The 15,388-nt window shown below is 49.0% G+C and overlaps 2 protein-coding genes across 4 annotated transcripts in view; one reads left to right on the top strand and one right to left on the bottom strand.

The window, feature by feature from the left end:
* The first annotated feature begins 505 nt into the window (after positions 1 to 505).
* ap4s1 (adaptor related protein complex 4 subunit sigma 1) lies at positions 506 to 3,276 on the top strand. 3 transcript variants are annotated; one of them, XM_041954132.1, is made up of 6 exons: positions 506 to 739; positions 1,178 to 1,318; positions 1,398 to 1,484; positions 2,135 to 2,203; positions 2,289 to 2,300; positions 2,478 to 3,276. In XM_041954132.1, exons 2-6 carry the CDS (start codon positions 1,181 to 1,183, stop codon positions 2,604 to 2,606), a joined length of 435 nt encoding a protein of 144 aa, XP_041810066.1. In that variant the 5' UTR covers positions 506 to 739; positions 1,178 to 1,180; the 3' UTR covers positions 2,607 to 3,276. The 3 variants fall into 3 exon arrangements, with proteins under 3 accessions (XP_041810066.1, XP_041810068.1, XP_041810065.1); XM_041954134.1 differs by having other exon boundaries at positions 1,147 to 1,318; XM_041954131.1 differs by having other exon boundaries at positions 1,138 to 1,318.
* Positions 3,277 to 3,586: 310 nt separating this feature from the next.
* Positions 3,587 to 15,388, bottom strand: part of hectd1 (HECT domain containing 1) — a 30,178-nt gene continuing 18,376 nt past the window's right edge. The window contains exons 26-44 of the mRNA XM_041954128.1: positions 12,909 to 13,907; positions 11,264 to 11,485; positions 10,712 to 10,845; positions 10,462 to 10,618; positions 10,296 to 10,366; positions 9,990 to 10,141; positions 9,855 to 9,909; positions 9,452 to 9,680; positions 9,264 to 9,346; positions 9,012 to 9,139; positions 8,399 to 8,600; positions 8,162 to 8,299; positions 7,336 to 7,820; positions 7,073 to 7,231; positions 6,459 to 6,537; positions 6,213 to 6,306; positions 5,072 to 5,222; positions 4,847 to 4,991; positions 3,587 to 4,384 (exon numbers count right to left, since the gene is read on the bottom strand). Coding sequence (XP_041810062.1) covers positions 4,247 to 4,384; positions 4,847 to 4,991; positions 5,072 to 5,222; positions 6,213 to 6,306; positions 6,459 to 6,537; positions 7,073 to 7,231; positions 7,336 to 7,820; positions 8,162 to 8,299; positions 8,399 to 8,600; positions 9,012 to 9,139; positions 9,264 to 9,346; positions 9,452 to 9,680; positions 9,855 to 9,909; positions 9,990 to 10,141; positions 10,296 to 10,366; positions 10,462 to 10,618; positions 10,712 to 10,845; positions 11,264 to 11,485; positions 12,909 to 13,907 — 3,821 coding nt within the window. The 3' untranslated portion in view covers positions 3,587 to 4,246. The remainder of the gene's footprint in view (positions 4,385 to 4,846; positions 4,992 to 5,071; positions 5,223 to 6,212; positions 6,307 to 6,458; positions 6,538 to 7,072; positions 7,232 to 7,335; positions 7,821 to 8,161; positions 8,300 to 8,398; positions 8,601 to 9,011; positions 9,140 to 9,263; positions 9,347 to 9,451; positions 9,681 to 9,854; positions 9,910 to 9,989; positions 10,142 to 10,295; positions 10,367 to 10,461; positions 10,619 to 10,711; positions 10,846 to 11,263; positions 11,486 to 12,908; positions 13,908 to 15,388) is intronic.

The following is a 15,388-nucleotide window of genomic DNA, read 5'->3' as shown; positions in this document are numbered from 1 at the left end:
GACTGAACAGCACAACAGAAGTGTCTCCCACTAACCTAATCCATTTTTTTTCTAAAAGAATACAGATTCATTCAAGACTGATTTAATAGACTCATACATTCAACACTAAACACAGAGTTCCAACAATGAATTGTCATAACAGTATTTTTTAAAGTACTTAGAATGCACACCGCCTTTACTTTATTATATGTATTTTGTTTATTTTCTCTTTCTGATATAATTTTCACTTTTCCATTTATAAGATTGAAGATATTTTATTGTACTATACCTTTACATTGTTAACAGCTAATGTCAAGAAAAATCAAAAATGAGTTTTGATCAAAGCTATCTTTGTTGAGAGAATTGTCAGTGCATTTGTTTCTGTAATAACATTTCATGTTTTTGTTTTCCTTTGCCTCAATAAAGCCAATGCATGCTGAAATGGGGGCAGAAGCCTAAAATCCTTATTTACCATTGTTCTGTGAATGCACCAGACGAGGGCTTTAGTGCGCGTGCGTAGGAAATACCGACAGCTCCATTTAGCTTCATAGCGTCGGTTACTGAAGCTCCATGTTTGTGTCATAAAAAATAATTTTAATATAACTTTATTTTTTAACTGTGAGTCTCTGCGTGGCTGCGACGCCTCGTTGTTTACAAACGCATATTTAAAATAAGCTAACAGCAGTTAGCATGTTGTTGTTGTTAGCCTGTGTGATGGGGCTCATTTAGCTACAGTTCGGTTACAAGCTAACAGCTGCTGGTAAGTGGAAGAATATATTGACGATATGAACCGATACGTGACACCAATTAGTGATAATAAAGGAGCCGTATGGTGTATTTAAAAAGCGTTTATTGACGGTTGTAAACGGTTTTTACTATACAAGTACTAGAAGTGAGGATGCTGCCTTCAAGTAGCCCTCGATGACCTCGGAATCTTGGGAACGGAAGCCGTAACGAACTTGAGCCATTTTAAACGGCTGTCAGTGGTTGTTTTACCAGAGTGTGTTAAAATGTCTGATATACTTACATCAATATTTAAAAAATCCGCTATTCTGAAATGTAACATAAAAACTATTTGTGATTGTTTTTGTTTTGTTTGTTTTTTTTGCTGTGGCTGCTGATGTTTCTATTGATGGATGGATTGAATGATCCTCTCAGCTTCAGCAGGTGTTTGTTCCTGTGCTGTGTGTCTGATCAGAGGATGATCAAGTTTGTGCTGATGGTGAACCGGCAGGGTCAGACCAGACTGTCCAGGTATTATCAACCTGTGGAGCTGAGCAGGAGAGCGGTGCTGGAGGCTGACGTGGTCCGCTGCTGCCTGAGCCGCAAGAAGGACCAGGTCTGTCTGTCTGTCTGACACTCTGTCTGTCTGTCTGTCTGTCTGACACTCTGTCAACACGCTGTCTGCTTGTTTGCAGTGTTCCTTTGTGGAGTACAAAGACTTTAAACTGGTGTACCGTCAGTACGCTGCTCTGTACATCGTGGTCGGGGTCACAGACAGCGAGGTGAGTAACACACCTGCGCGCTTCAAGATGAACCTTTTGAAGGAATAGTTCAACATTCTTGGAAATTATTATTTTATTCTAAAATATGAATCCGCCGCTGAAAATAGACCCAACAAACGCACTGTTTCCTCCTGTTGATCCAAACTACAGTTTTTAAAAGTAAAACTATGTTTGTGTTTTTAAAGATTTACGAATTCAGCAGGAACCAATGAGCTTGAAGCTGAGAGCCACAGACAGGAAGTCAGACAGTATCACGTGGTGGACTAAAATACACCAGGCTCATCTCTTTTATTATTGAACAGGGACCAAACTCATTTATAAAAGCAGATATCACTGAGAATTCATTTCCACTTGCTCCACAGTGGCGGGAGGTAACATTTACTCGAGTACTGCACTTCAGTACTATTTTGAGGTACTTGTACTTGAGTATTTCATTTTTTGCTAAAATACTCCATTACAAGTAAAAGTCCTGCTTTTAAAAGCCCACTGAAGTAAAAGTAGAGAAGTATTATCAGCAGTTTAGAGATAAAAAGTAAAAGTACTCATTCTGCAGTAAAGTACCTTGTTGACATAAATGAAAATATTTTATTAATACTGAAGCATCGATGCTAGAGCAGCGTTTTACCGTGGGATGTTTGTGGTCTCCACAGAACGAGCTGTCTGTCTACGAGCTGGTTCATAACTTTGTGGAGGTTCTGGACAAATACTTCAGCCGAGTGGTGAGTTCAAAGGATCTGAGTCACATTCTGTTGACTGTCAGTGTCCACTCTGATCTCTCTGTCTGTGTCTGTCTGTGTCCCACAGAGTGAACTGGACGTATCCTTCAGCTGCTGCCTGTTAGCGTGACGTCACATCTGTGCTTCCTGTTAGCGTGACGTCACATCTGTACTTCCTGTTAGCGTGACGTCACATCTGTACTTCCTGTTAGCGTGACGTCACACCCGTACTTCCTGTTTGTAGTTTTTCGTTGTTTCTTTGACTCTGTGTCGTCAGATCATGTTCAACCTGGACCGAGTTCACATCATCCTGGACGAGATGATCCAGAATGGACACATCGTTGAGACAAACAAAAGCCGCGTCCTTGCGCCTCTCACCGCCCTTGACAAGATGGCCGACGGCTGAGACAAGAAAAAAAACTACAGGAAGTGATGTCACAGACTGTGTTTCAGACTACCATCAGCAGGCGGAGAGTCAAGGACTCGACAAAAGAACTGAATCAAACTCAGATTCTCCGTAAACGTGCCGACGTTCTGATGCCAATAAATCAACATGAGCTACCATTAGCATATTAGCATGCTAATGAGTATTCTGTAGTCATGTGGACTGATAACCTGCCTGTTGTCAGTCTGATTCAGCAGGTTGATTTTCAGTCAAATCTGAACTTTATGACGGATTAAAGGCTCATTTCACCCAAATTTCATAAAACCATCAAGTTGTTTGTCCTCACTGGTTTCCAGGTTATTCATCATGTTCCTTCCTATCACAGTCGGGTGTAATGCTGATTTCAAGGACACCGTGGAATATAAATGACAGATTTTTAAAATTTTTGTGTAAATCAGAATTAAAGTGATGGCTGGATGAGGCGGCGCAGTGACATCTGGTGGTTTGGGGGACTTACTGCAGCTCTTCAGGATTGAAGCTGAAGCTCCACAACAACTTGATTTTAATGTTTTCATCTCATGTGAGCAATGAAAGTCCAGCAAGTGTTCTCATTAAATCTGTAATACTTCAGTGCTGGATTAGATTTTGCTGTGAAGTCGTTAATAAACATTTAAAAATCCTTCATATAAAATATTTTTACTGACATGAACTGTGGCTCATAATGTGACTTTCATGACATTATTACTTGATATCAGCTGAAAACATTCCTGCTTACTCCTCAAAGTTTGACTTAAAACTTTAAAGCTCCTGAATTCTTTCTGAAGCAGCAGACCTGGACCGAAACCAGCTCCTGTATCATCCACCATCTGCAAGATGCAAATAAGATCCCACTTAGCCACAGCTAACCTGTTAGCAGGTAGCATTTCTGCGTCGTTCAGCCGTCCACATACTTTTGGCCGTGAGCTCTGATCCCTCCACAGACCACAGGACGCGTCTTTACTTCATACTTTGCAAACATTTTAATGATTATTTTTTTGGAGCATACACATTTGAAAATATCTGTTTACCTCAAACTGCAACTTGAGTTAAATAAATGTTTATAATATACAAAGAAAATACAAGGGAGAGCAGAGCTTCTTACATTTGATTTTCTCTTTAGATGTGCCTCGCACACAACCAGTGTTTCTGTCTCTAGCTTCATTGTAAAAGAACACCAAATGCACTCCGACCTTTGACCTCTACAGCCGGTCAGAAACAACCCGAAAACTGTCGCACACACACGGAAACAAAAAGCAATAAAACAAAATAAAAACAAAAAGAGAGGGAGGAGGAGGAGAAGCATGAGTCAAACCAGGCACTAAACTGAGGACAGACAGGAGGAGGAGGAGGAGGAGGAGGAAGGTCCCACACACACATGCGCACGCACACACACACACACAGTAGCTCAGGTGAGTGAAGAAGAGGATGACGAAGGAGATGAGGGAGGTTAAGGATGTGAGCTTTTCTTTAACTTTATTCTGCAACATTTATCCTCCTCCTCATCCTCCAGCAGGCGGTCGGTCAGTCAGTCGGCTGGTTTGGATTGGCTGGCTGATCTGTCAATCACGCGGCGGGCGGCGAGACGGACTCGAGGAGCATGCTCAGTGTGGCGGCGGCGGCGGTCAGTTGAGGTGGAAGCCTTTCTCCATGGTGGCAGCTAACAGACGCTCCCTCATGATGTCCTCGGAGGAATACTCGGGAAGCTTCAGGTAGTGAACGCACGTGTTGACTGATGGGTAACTGGAGTCTGTGGCGTCCACCTGTGGGGAGGCAGCAGCCAATCAGATTCAAACACCTCAATCATCAGAGACAGACTTTATAAAGGAGGTCTGATGAAGTTCAGGCCTGCTGCTCGTCATCTTCTCCATCAGTTAGCAAACATTTGGTGACAGCTTCAAATAATTTGTTGTGTTTATCAGAATTGATTGATTGATTCCTTCATTAATAGACGATTATTGAACGGTCTGTTCAGCTGTAATGGAACAGAAGCAGACAGGTGGAAGCATCACCAGTTGAGGAATTAAATAAAAGCTGCATGTGTCTAAACTTTATTTATAAAGCTCTGCTCTGACGTTCTGTTGCAGCCTGGATCATCAACAGAGAACATTCATGCTGCTTTGTGGAAATTCCCACGTGACCTGAAGGCATCGTTACGAAGGACTGAACACGCAGACTTCGTGACGGACCAACGAGTACAGACGCCGCTTTGAAGGGAGATTTACCTTCCTGACGATGGTGAGGCGGGGGTGCAGGTTGGCGAGGCCTCCAGGGGGCAGCGTGGAGCAGCCGGTGGTGAACTGAAGGAACGCCTTCCGCTCGTCAGACGACATCCCGCACAAAACTCTGACGAAGCGCAGGAAGCCGGGGCTGCAGGAGACAGAGACGGTCACATCAAAGTGTTCCCAAAGGGACAAGAAAGCAGGACGCACCTGTCTGTGGGGACGCACCTGTCTCTGGTGTAACCCAGCTTTGGTTCAGTGTAGTTGATGATGTCATCAGCAGTCCAGGAAGGTGATTGGTTACCGCAGAGGATCATCTGAACCTCCTTATGGCTGAAGGAGCTCAACTTCTCCATCGGAAATACTCGATTAAAACCCTCTGTGGAGCAGAGGAAAGGAAACAAGGAAGAGAGGAGAGGAAACAAGAGAGGAGAGGAGAGGAAACGAGAGGAGAGGAAAGGAAACAAGAGAGGAGAGGAAACAAGAGAGGAAAGAAAACAAGAGAGGAGAGGAAACAAGAGAGGAAAGAAAACAAGAGAGGAGAGGAAACAAGAGAGGAGAGGAAACAAGAGAGGAAAGAAAACAAGAGAGGAGAGGAGAGGAAACAAGAGAGGAGAGGAGAGGAAACAAGAGAGGAGAGGAAAGGAAACAAGAGAGGAGAGGAGGAAACAAGAAATGAGATGAGGAGGAAACAAGAGAGGAGAGGAAAGGAAACAAGAGAGGAGAGGAGGAAACATGAGTAATCGTTCATCCTGACTGAGCGGACATGAAATCTTCCATCATGAATGAAACAGACAAACAGCTGAGATCACTCAGATCAGTTTGTCACCGTTCAGCAGAGAAATGCATCAAAACAAATAGAAATATATATAATATTTTTTTGTTATTTATTGTGGAAAACGTTAACTCTAACTGTGACAGTCAGAGCGGCAGTCAGGAGGAAACAGCTGATCGTTCGAACAGCTCGAGCGGCAGCAGACCGACGAACACCTGGAGGAACGCTGTGACACACCTGAAGCTTCTGACCACGTTTAAATCACTGACTCACTGTGGTCACATGACCACAGAGGCTGCCTGAACTGAGTCTCGCTCTGTAAACGACGTATCTGAAGCGTTTCTGCTAATCGCTGATTTCACCCCCCGCGGTGGAGCGGCAACAGCCTGACCCCCTGCGGTGAGATGGCTAGCATTAGCATACGGCTAACAGACGACAACCGCTGCGCCGCGAGAAAGTTCCGGCCAAACCTCTGGTCCACCCGTCTGAGCACAGCGACATGAACAGACTGACAGTAACAGTGTGTGTGTGTGTGTGTGTGTGTGTGTGTGTGTGTGTGTGTGTGTGTGTGTGTGTGTGTGTGTGAGAGCTTACCTCTGAAAGCTTCCATCTGTTTCTGGATGCCGGTGTGCATACACAAGTCAAACATCAACTCCACGTACTCCTCTGCATTCTCCATCGTCACCATCTACACACACACACACACACACACACACACACACACACACACACACACAGACACACAGACACACAGACACACACACAGTGTAAATGTTAGACTCATCCTTTCCTAAATGTTCTCATTTACGGACACAAACATCATCTCGGGTGTGTGGTTACCTCGTCGTCTCCGTTCGGTTTGAGATCCACAGCTGAGAACCCGTGGACCTTTGAGGACGGACAGAACTGGAAGTTCAACCTGGACAGACGGAACAGAACGAGAGCAGGGACAGAGGTTTGTTTTACTCCTGCTGATCAATCTCTGTGTTTTTAAAGATGTAAAGTTAGTTGTGGATTTCATAATGATTTCTATTATTCTGAACGTTGTTAAATGTCGTCATTAATCCGGATGTTTCATGTGAAGCTGGATCTAGATCAGAACCTGCTGGTTCTCTTGTCTCAGAGAACATGCAGCAGTGCTTACAGCCATGTTCACCGTCTGTGTTGGAGCATCACTGCGTGTCGTCACCTGTTCCCACCGACCTTCAACTTATCTGAACGTAAATCACTAAACATGCAGATACGTGGTTTCCACTGGACGTCTGCTTCAGGAACACGTCAAACATGAGTCTTTCATTTGACAGATTAAAATTACTCCTAAATTAAAATGTGCGTCGCTACATCTGACTGTACCGTGTGTTCATCTTCATATAAACTTTGTCTGTCGGTCCCTGAACGCACCGTCTGACCTCAACGCCGAGCTGCTGGGAGTCGTGTGTGTGTGTGAGTTTTACCCGAGGTCCTCGACGCTGAGGGGGGGTCCGGAGCCCAGCGGGTTCCTCAGCATCAGGTCCTGCAGCCTGGTGTTCTTCTCATCTTCAGATAAACTCTTGCTGGCCAGAATCTGCCTCCTCTTCACCGCCAGCTCCTTCACCTCCTTCAGGAAACTCGCCCTGCGGGGGGAGGAGGAGAGAAACGAGGTCATCGGTGGCACAACAAACACAGGGCCGAGGACAGAGGGGCTGCTGTGGACCCTGACCCGCTCTCTCCGTCTCACCTGTGGGGGTTGACGAGCTGGAAGTCGTCCCAGGTGAGGATGCCGTGGTACCAGGCGGGTGGTTTGGGTTTCGGGGGGTCCATGATGAACTCGGACTTGGAGTCCTCGTCGAAGCTGCCTACAGAGTAGGTCTCCTGGCTCTCCTCGGTGGACGCCTCCGACTGCACCTCGGACAGCAGCAGGAAGGGCTGCAGGTGAGGCCGGTCGGGGTCGTGACCCTGCGGCGAGCTGCGGGACCGGTACAGCAGCTTGCTCATGTTGGACTTGATGTCTCCCATGCAGAGCAGCTTGAAGAAGGGCTGAGAGACGGGCAGGTCCACCAGGCGGTTGTCCTGGATGCACTTGGCCAGGAAGACGCCCAGGAAGTGGAAGAGCTTGGTGATTCGCTCCAGCTCCTCGCTGTCCTGAGGAAACGGAGCCGGGAACAGACCGCAGGAGCGCTGCACGTAGAAACCAGGAGGCTTCAGACCGCCGCCCAGGTCCACCTGAAACACAGGATGAGGCTCAGGTTCCTGATCACAGGACACCGTTTCAAGACATGCAGGACATGATGTGGATCAGCATCAGTTTACACTCTGACAGACCAGCTCAGACCAGCTGCGGGTCGCATCGTGGATCTGAAGTCACCTGTGATCTGTCGCTCCAGAACGGATCAACGCCAGCTTTACAGAGTATTTTAGGATTAGCTTTCATGGGTCAAAAGAGAGACGACCAGAACACATCTGACTGGTCCCACCGTCAACAAACGAGAGGTCAGCGTAGACCTGCGTCAACACACGTCAATCAAACTGGGCCTTTAAAAACCTGCTGCCTTCAGGTGTCTCACCTGTCGGGACTCGTCATCGGGGAAGTCGTCGTCACAGAGCCAGATCCCCAGAGACGTCCTCTGAAACTCTGCCGCCACCAGAGCGTAAAACTCCAGAGTCGGACCGAGACCTGTTCCCTCCTCACCCTGGAACTCCACCTGGACACACACACACACACACACACACACACACACGGTCAGTGTCACGGGGTTTCTGGCGTCAGTCTGACTCAGCGCTGCGTCGTGTCCGCCGCTCACCTCCAGCACGGACTTCCTGTCGGCGTGCAGCTGCATGACGGACTCGGCCCACTCCATCATGGCTTCTCCTCGAGGGACTTTGACTCGCTCGTGTTTGAGCCGACCCACCCTGAACTCTCCGGGGTCGTCTCGCCGCACCGTGGTGGACGGCCGAGAGCGCTCCATGGTCGCCTCCCGCCGGTTCTGAAGCCACACGATCGCCCTGCAGACACACCAGGGGTCAGAGGTCACAGGTCAGGACTAAGGTCATGTTTCAGAGTGGAAGAAAGGGGGTCAGAGCTGGGTACTGAGTCTGAGACGGGGACTCTGGTTCAGAGACTCACTGAACGGTGCTGGAATACATGATGACGGGCACTGAGACAAACCGGTGACCTCGAGACCACCAGACCCCCAGAGGTGAGACATGTGATGTGTTTATTCACAGTTTAAACCCGAACCAGGATGAATCCACCTCTGGACTCACCTTCTAATCTTTTCGGGGGTTTCCAGGACGTTAAAAGGTTTTACTTAAACTTTTGGGTTTATTTTTTACACTTTCAGCCACATCAGTTTGTACAGTTTGCTGTGAGTCACAGCAGCCCGGGGGGGCTCGGTCAGGGCGCTTCAGACTCACCTGGACGCTCCGAACGCTGTGCAGGTGAAGTAGAGCTGTCGGGTCTCAAAGGGGATGAGGAAAGGACACTTGGAGGTGAGCTGTTCACACCAGTCGGGCAGAGCTCCGCTGGCCAGAGCCAGAGGCTCCTGAGACACAGAGACGAGTCAGATCAACCAGCTGGACTGATGACGCCACAACACCACTGATCTGAAATCTGCTGGACTGACGTCCATCCTCTGGACAGGAAGTGTTCATGAAAACAGAACTGACCTCGATCTGCTGCAGGATCTTGGTTGTGATCTTCTTACTGGTGAACTCCTCCGGGGACGCGTTGAACTGCAGCTCGTCAAAATCTGAACAAAGAAACAAACGAAGCTGAAAAACAACCAAGAAACAGGCGACAGGAAGCATCAGACATCCTTCCTCTTCCTCTTCCTCTGTCAGTCACATGTTCGTACCCTCCTGCAGAGTGCGCGGGTTGGAGGCGGAGTCTCCGCCGATGATGTAGAGGATGCGCAGCAGCTGCAGGACGTCCTCCACCCCGCAGGCGTTCTGGCTGCAGCCCGCCTTCGCCTGCGCCGCCTCTCTGGCCACGCCCAGGATCTCACTGCTCTGATTGGCAGAAACCGAGCTCGGGCTCAGACCGCCAGAGCGACCGCCGACACCGACGCCGTGTTCACATAAGTCCTGAATGGATCAAAGGTCAGAGGTCAGGGTCGGGGTCTCATTCTCACATTTCTGATCTAAAGGAAACTGCAGCGTCGTCGTGTTTCTTAGTTTCTGTCTCTTCAGTTGGGACTGAGGTGGATCATCAATGAGAACCTTCAAAGGAGCGAGGCGTGCGTCTGCAGAGCCACTCACCGTCTTCCCGCTCTCCTTCTCTTTGTCCGAGTCCTTCAGCTCTCTGTACATTATCCTGCGGGACAAACGGCCAGATTAAAACCCGATCCTGTGTAAACGGTTCAGGTGAGATCCAGACTCTGAGCCTGCTCTTACGTGTACGTGGGCTCCCAGATGCGTCGCAGTTTGTCCGTCTTCACGGCTCCGTTGCAGGAGAGCTGCAGCAGCCGCTGGACGTAGTAGAAGATGGTGGACTTGTAGTTGGACAGGGGAAGCTCCACCTCCCGGGTCGTACCCAGCCCCGCCACCTACAGACAGACAGGAAGGCAGACAGACAGACAGACAGACAGACAGACAGACAGACAGACAGGACTTTGACTGTTAAAGACTGAACTCATTCATGTCTGAATTTCTCTCGTGATGACTTCAGCGGCTCGGCGTGGTCGGCTGTGCTCGTCTTACCTTCAGGGTGAGGGACAGATGGGGAGACGGAGCACACTCCACCTCCTCCTGAACCTCCGAATGAGGAGTTCCTGCCAGAAGAAAACGGGACCGGGTTTAGAAGCCTGTCAGGAACTGAAGCTGTTCTCATGTGTGCTAATGTTCTTGCTAATGTTGGGGGTTGTACCTGGCGGGGGGATCTCCAGGTCGGTGGTCTGCTGGACGTTGGTTCTTCCTGGTCGGGGATCGAAGGCGGGGACCAGAGCAGAAAACTGCCTCTTCAGGACAAAGTCGTCATCCCACGTCCTCCTGCGGCCTCCTTTGGTCTCATACTCTTCCTCCTCCTGTGGGACAGCGGCAGTCACACACTCATCACGCCCTCTGACATCACTTCCTGTTACTCACTACTCATGCTGCCAAACCAAAAGTTCTATTACCAGGACCTCCTCATACTCCTGGTCCTCCTGATTGTCGTCTTCGTTCTCGTCGTCGTCGTCGTCGGGCTCCGGGAGGTCCTCCTCGTCGTCCAGCTCGGCCAATAGCGTGTTGGCTCGACAGCTGTCCAGGAAGTCTACAGGAGGACGAAAGAGAGACAAGAAGGAGCAGGTCGATCGACGTTGTTCAGAGACAGACGGACAGTTTGTGACTCTGCTCCTTCAGATTGGTGATGTTCATGTTTGCCTGCTTTGATTCTGTTTGTTCAGTTTTTCATCCTGAATGAAGCGAAGACGCCGCGGCTGCACCGAATACTTCAAAGCTTCGTTCTTAATGCTGAAATCTGAATCATAAATCAACATTTAAATGTGAATCAAGGGGGTGTGCAGAGTGTTGTGACACCTGGAATCACACCTGAAGGACAGAAAACAATGTGTTAATAAATGTGTAACGATTGCTAATCTGCTCCCTGATGTAAGAAACGTTAGGAAGCAAGTTAGTCGAAGCAGGCTGTGTGTGTGTGTGTGTGTGTGTGTGTGTGTGGGGTCACCAACCATAGAGAGAGAACTCAGCCTCCTGGCCCGTGTCGCTCTCACTGGATGTGGACGTCAGGCTGGTCGTCAGGGTGTTGCTTAGCAACTGGCTCACCGACAGACCTGTGGTGGCTGTGGCTACGTTATTGCTGCTGGTTACTATGGAGGTTGACATGGTAACGGTGGAGGTGGTGCCAGTGGTGGTGAGGTTAGGAAAGCTCTGAGCGCCCATGAGAGGAGAAGCTGCGAACAAACAAACAAACACAAACAAAGGGCGGTTAGTTTGTCAGAAACCAAAAAGACAAAGCAGCAGGTGAAGCTCGTTAAGCTCAGGTCAGCTGACTGGGAACGGCTGCTGATTGGCTGGAGGGTGCTCATGCTGTGCACCCAGCAGGATGCAGACCGGAGCAGCCGCCCTGCTTCTGGTCTCAGGACTCAGTGAAATCTGACTTTGCTCCTTCAGAGTGTTGCTGAGCAGACTGGAACAGTTCAGGACCTCAGAGAGGAACTCAGGAACTTATGTTCCGCACTATAAGGCGCACCTTCAATGAATGGCCTATCTAAAACTTCATATATAGGGCGGCTCCTTCATCCCTCTGATGCGGCTCTTGAAAATAATTAATGAGCATTTATTTAAAACGTATTTTATTTTAGTTTGTTCGTTTTGAAACAAACACCGCGCGCTCACAGATGACAGCTGATCCTGCATAAAGATGCAGGTTACAGCGCACAGCGCTGATGTGCAGACGCTGAGCGCTGAGGTTCAGGAGCAGAAATCACATTAACCACGTTTGATTCATATTTTAATTGCCTATTATTTAGCACATATTGATATTTGTTCATTGTTCAGTGAAATAGTCATTTTATTATTCAGGTTGACAGCTGAGTGCACGCACCAGTAAAAGACTGACGGCACGCAGAGAGCGGAATACCGCTGTTACTTCGGCCACGCCCCCTGACTACGATAGCCATAACTAACCAATATTGATCCATATAAAGGGCGCATCGGATTATAAGGCGCACTGTCGGTTTTTGAGAAAATTAAACGCTTTTAGGTGCCTTATAGTGCAGAAAATACGGTACATTTTGAGTGCAGGAACCTGGGTCCAGTTCAGCTGCCTGGCCCCTAAAAAAGTTTTTCTGATTTCTCACTGAAGACATCGTGACAGCTACAACACGTTCCTATTAATTATAGTTTATGTTTTATATCATTGACTTTTAAAATGACATTCAATGACCTTTAAATGAGTTTCCAACAAGCCTTTTAACAGATGATGAAAAGGGGTGATGACACAAAACTGAGACCTTATTTTAGTCTCAAATGAAGTTGTCACTTTCTGATCTGCTACTCGTCCAGTTCGCTGCTTCTTGAGGACAGGTAAAAGGTTTTCATCTGGATTTACAGATGAATGAATGAACAGGTTCAAACTAACTGCAGGTCTACAGACTGTCCCTCTCAGGTACAGGTGTCTGCGAGGACGTCTTCAGTCCGGAGCAGGAACTTGTTTAATGATGTTAGTTAGTACTGACATGTTAGTCCAGACTACAGTCTGTCTGAACACACAGTCTGTGAGTGTGTTGACTCGCACCTGACTGTACTACTGCAGTACTCGTACTCCCTGGCAGCCACAGTGCAGTATTAGTAAAGTAGTATTGCAGTACTCACTGGCAGTACTCATGACGTTCCTGCCCAGCGTGTTGGTGTTGTTGTCGCTGCTGCTGCGGCTCAGGTTCATGTTGTTGGTGGCATTGGTGCGTGACATGTTGGGTGCGCGGCGGACAAAGGACTCCATGAGGCTGGCCTCCCGCGACGACAGGTTGGGCACGCTGGCGCTGGAGCTCATGGGGGCGCCGGCGGCCAGCAGGGAGCTGACGGACAGCCGCGCGTTAGCGGCCGAGCACAGGGGCCTCTGGGAAGGCGTGTCCTTGCTGGATGACTCCGACACGGAGCTGACGTCGGGGGAGCTCACGCTCACCAGCCCCATGGAGATGGCGGTCGCCGGGTCGGCGGTCGCCGCGGACGAGTCCTTGTTTCTGGCTTCGTCGCCGGGGGCGGGCGTGTCAGCGGTGAGCGTGCCAGAGCTGGACGCCGATCCGGACCCGCCCTCCGCCGCAGAGGACAGCACGACGATCGGCTCCTGCTGCTGTCCGTCGGGGCCGACCCCGCCCCCCATTACTCCTCCTGCCCCGGAGCCCTGGTCGAGCAGCAGCCCCTCGGCCCTCCTCTCCAGCCGCAGACCCCCCGCGCCCGGCAGCCCCGCGGAGGAGCTGAGGCTGATGTCGGAGGAAGAGGCGACGCTGCAGACGGAGCTGCTGCTGCCCTTCCTGCTGGAGGAGCTGGCCCCGCCCAGCGACGTGGCCCCACCCTTGTCGGGACAGTTATTTTTCACCAGGCTGCTCCAGGACTGCTGCTGTGAGGAGGACGAGGTGGAGGAGGACGAGGAGGAGGTGGTGGTGGTTGTGCCGCCGCTGGCTGCCGGTGTCACAGAGGGTCCCACCGTGGAGGAGGCGGGGCCTGAAACAGTGGATGAGACAGGTTTGGGTGACGGCGCTGTGGCAGCCGACTCAGGGTCGTACCCTGGAGCAAGCTTGAGGTCAAACTTCCCTTCAGCGCCCATACGGTAAGAGTTAGAGCCGCCAGCATCCCAGGTTACATCAATCCAGCCTGGATGGACAGAGAGATAGGAGGGAGACGGACGGATGGATGTCAGAGACCCGGCAGAGAGAGAGAGAGACAGAGACAGAGAGAGAGGGGGAGAGACAGACAGAAAGACAGAGAGACAGAGAGACAGACAGCAGAGAAGCAGCTTACAGTCAGAGCAGCTCCACACTGGACCAGATCACCGACCCTTTAAAGTCACAATGAAACCTCGACCCTGTTTTTAAATTTGGTTCATTAAAGTGATGTGGACGTACTGCAGAGACAGATCATTTCAATGGTTTACTGTGCAGGATGTACAGACTAACACAGATCACTGATGACGCAGCAGGCGTGAAGCCTCCGGCCAATAACGGCTCGCCGGGGGGGTCTGGATTTTCTAAAAAGGTAGCTGCAGGTGCCGGACTGTAAGCAACACGCATCCAAGACAGATACGAAAATGATGGACACGGTGCAGAAGAGACACAAATACAGTGAAGAGGACACAACTCGCTCCATAACGCTCCATCCTTCACCTGCTGATGAACTGAAGGAGAGGATGAGGATGAAGAGCGACACAGCGGCTTGTTTTCTGTTGGACTAGCGGGTGCCGGCGGTGAACTTCGTATCGTGACTGTATTGCCACAGCTGAAGCGTCTGTGTTAACAAACAGTGACCGACAGGTGCAGCCTGGTGCACCTTTCAGGTGAGCCTCCTCTGCTGTATTCATGTACTTTAAACTGTCTCTTTACATCTGATGAAGCCTGATTATTCAGCAGCTGAACAGAGACAGAGAGGTCGACATGCAGCAGAGGAATCGAACCTCAGCTCAGCTCCTGCTGGTTTTTATTTTCTGTGAAGCACATTACAGGAGAGGATGATGATTATCACGGCCTCCTACGACCAACACTAAGGTGGGTAATAAACCTCAGTGCTGTGTACATCTTGGCTGACGACTATGAAGAACCAAGATGAAGAATTTTATCTTTTATTCACATTTCTAATCTTGATAATCATGATTTTAAAATTGGTTTTGAAAACACAAACACATGAGTGATGAATGAACCTTTTTAAACAGGGGGGGGGGGGGGTCCGTTGTGTAGAACAAAGCATTGATCCTGAGGATATTTATAATGTGTTTCAGTCTGTGAATGTATTTATTATATGAAAAACTGTTTTACAAAGATGGAGCTTTGTGGAAAGAATGAATGAATAAATAAAAAGGAAATAACCGAGTGTGTAAAGTTTCACTGTGACTTTAAAGCAGCAGATTCACCCGCATTCAAAGAAATCTGACTTTTGCGTTAATTTTCAGTTTTAAACGATTTAAACGAAAACAGGAAAAAATCCCAGTATTAGAATATTTAATATGCAGTTACTCTGCAGCTAACATCTCGACGCACGGCTGCCGGTTGTCATAGTGACACAACGTGCCTTCTGGTTTTTGAGGAGCTCAGCCCTGAACTCGGTCTGACAGGACTGTGCTGCTGCCTGCGCAGACGGACTCT

Source organism: Chelmon rostratus, chromosome 15 (genome assembly GCF_017976325.1).
Source record: "Chelmon rostratus isolate fCheRos1 chromosome 15, fCheRos1.pri, whole genome shotgun sequence".
NCBI lineage: Eukaryota > Metazoa > Chordata > Actinopteri > Chaetodontiformes > Chaetodontidae > Chelmon > Chelmon rostratus.
The sequence above is the reverse complement of the archived record's forward strand: the minus strand, read 5'-3'. Positions and strand labels throughout refer to the sequence as shown.

Coding starts and splice junctions, on each gene's coding strand:
- ap4s1 (XM_041954132.1), top strand. CDS start 1,181: ATGATCAAGTTTGTGCTGATGGTGAACCGGCAGGGTCAGACCAGACTG. Junction 1,319..1,397: donor TGAGCCGCAAGAAGGACCAG/GTCTGTCTGTCT, acceptor GCTTGTTTGCAG/TGTTCCTTTGTGGAGTACAA. Junction 1,485..2,134: donor TCGGGGTCACAGACAGCGAG/GTGAGTAACACA, acceptor TGGTCTCCACAG/AACGAGCTGTCTGTCTACGA.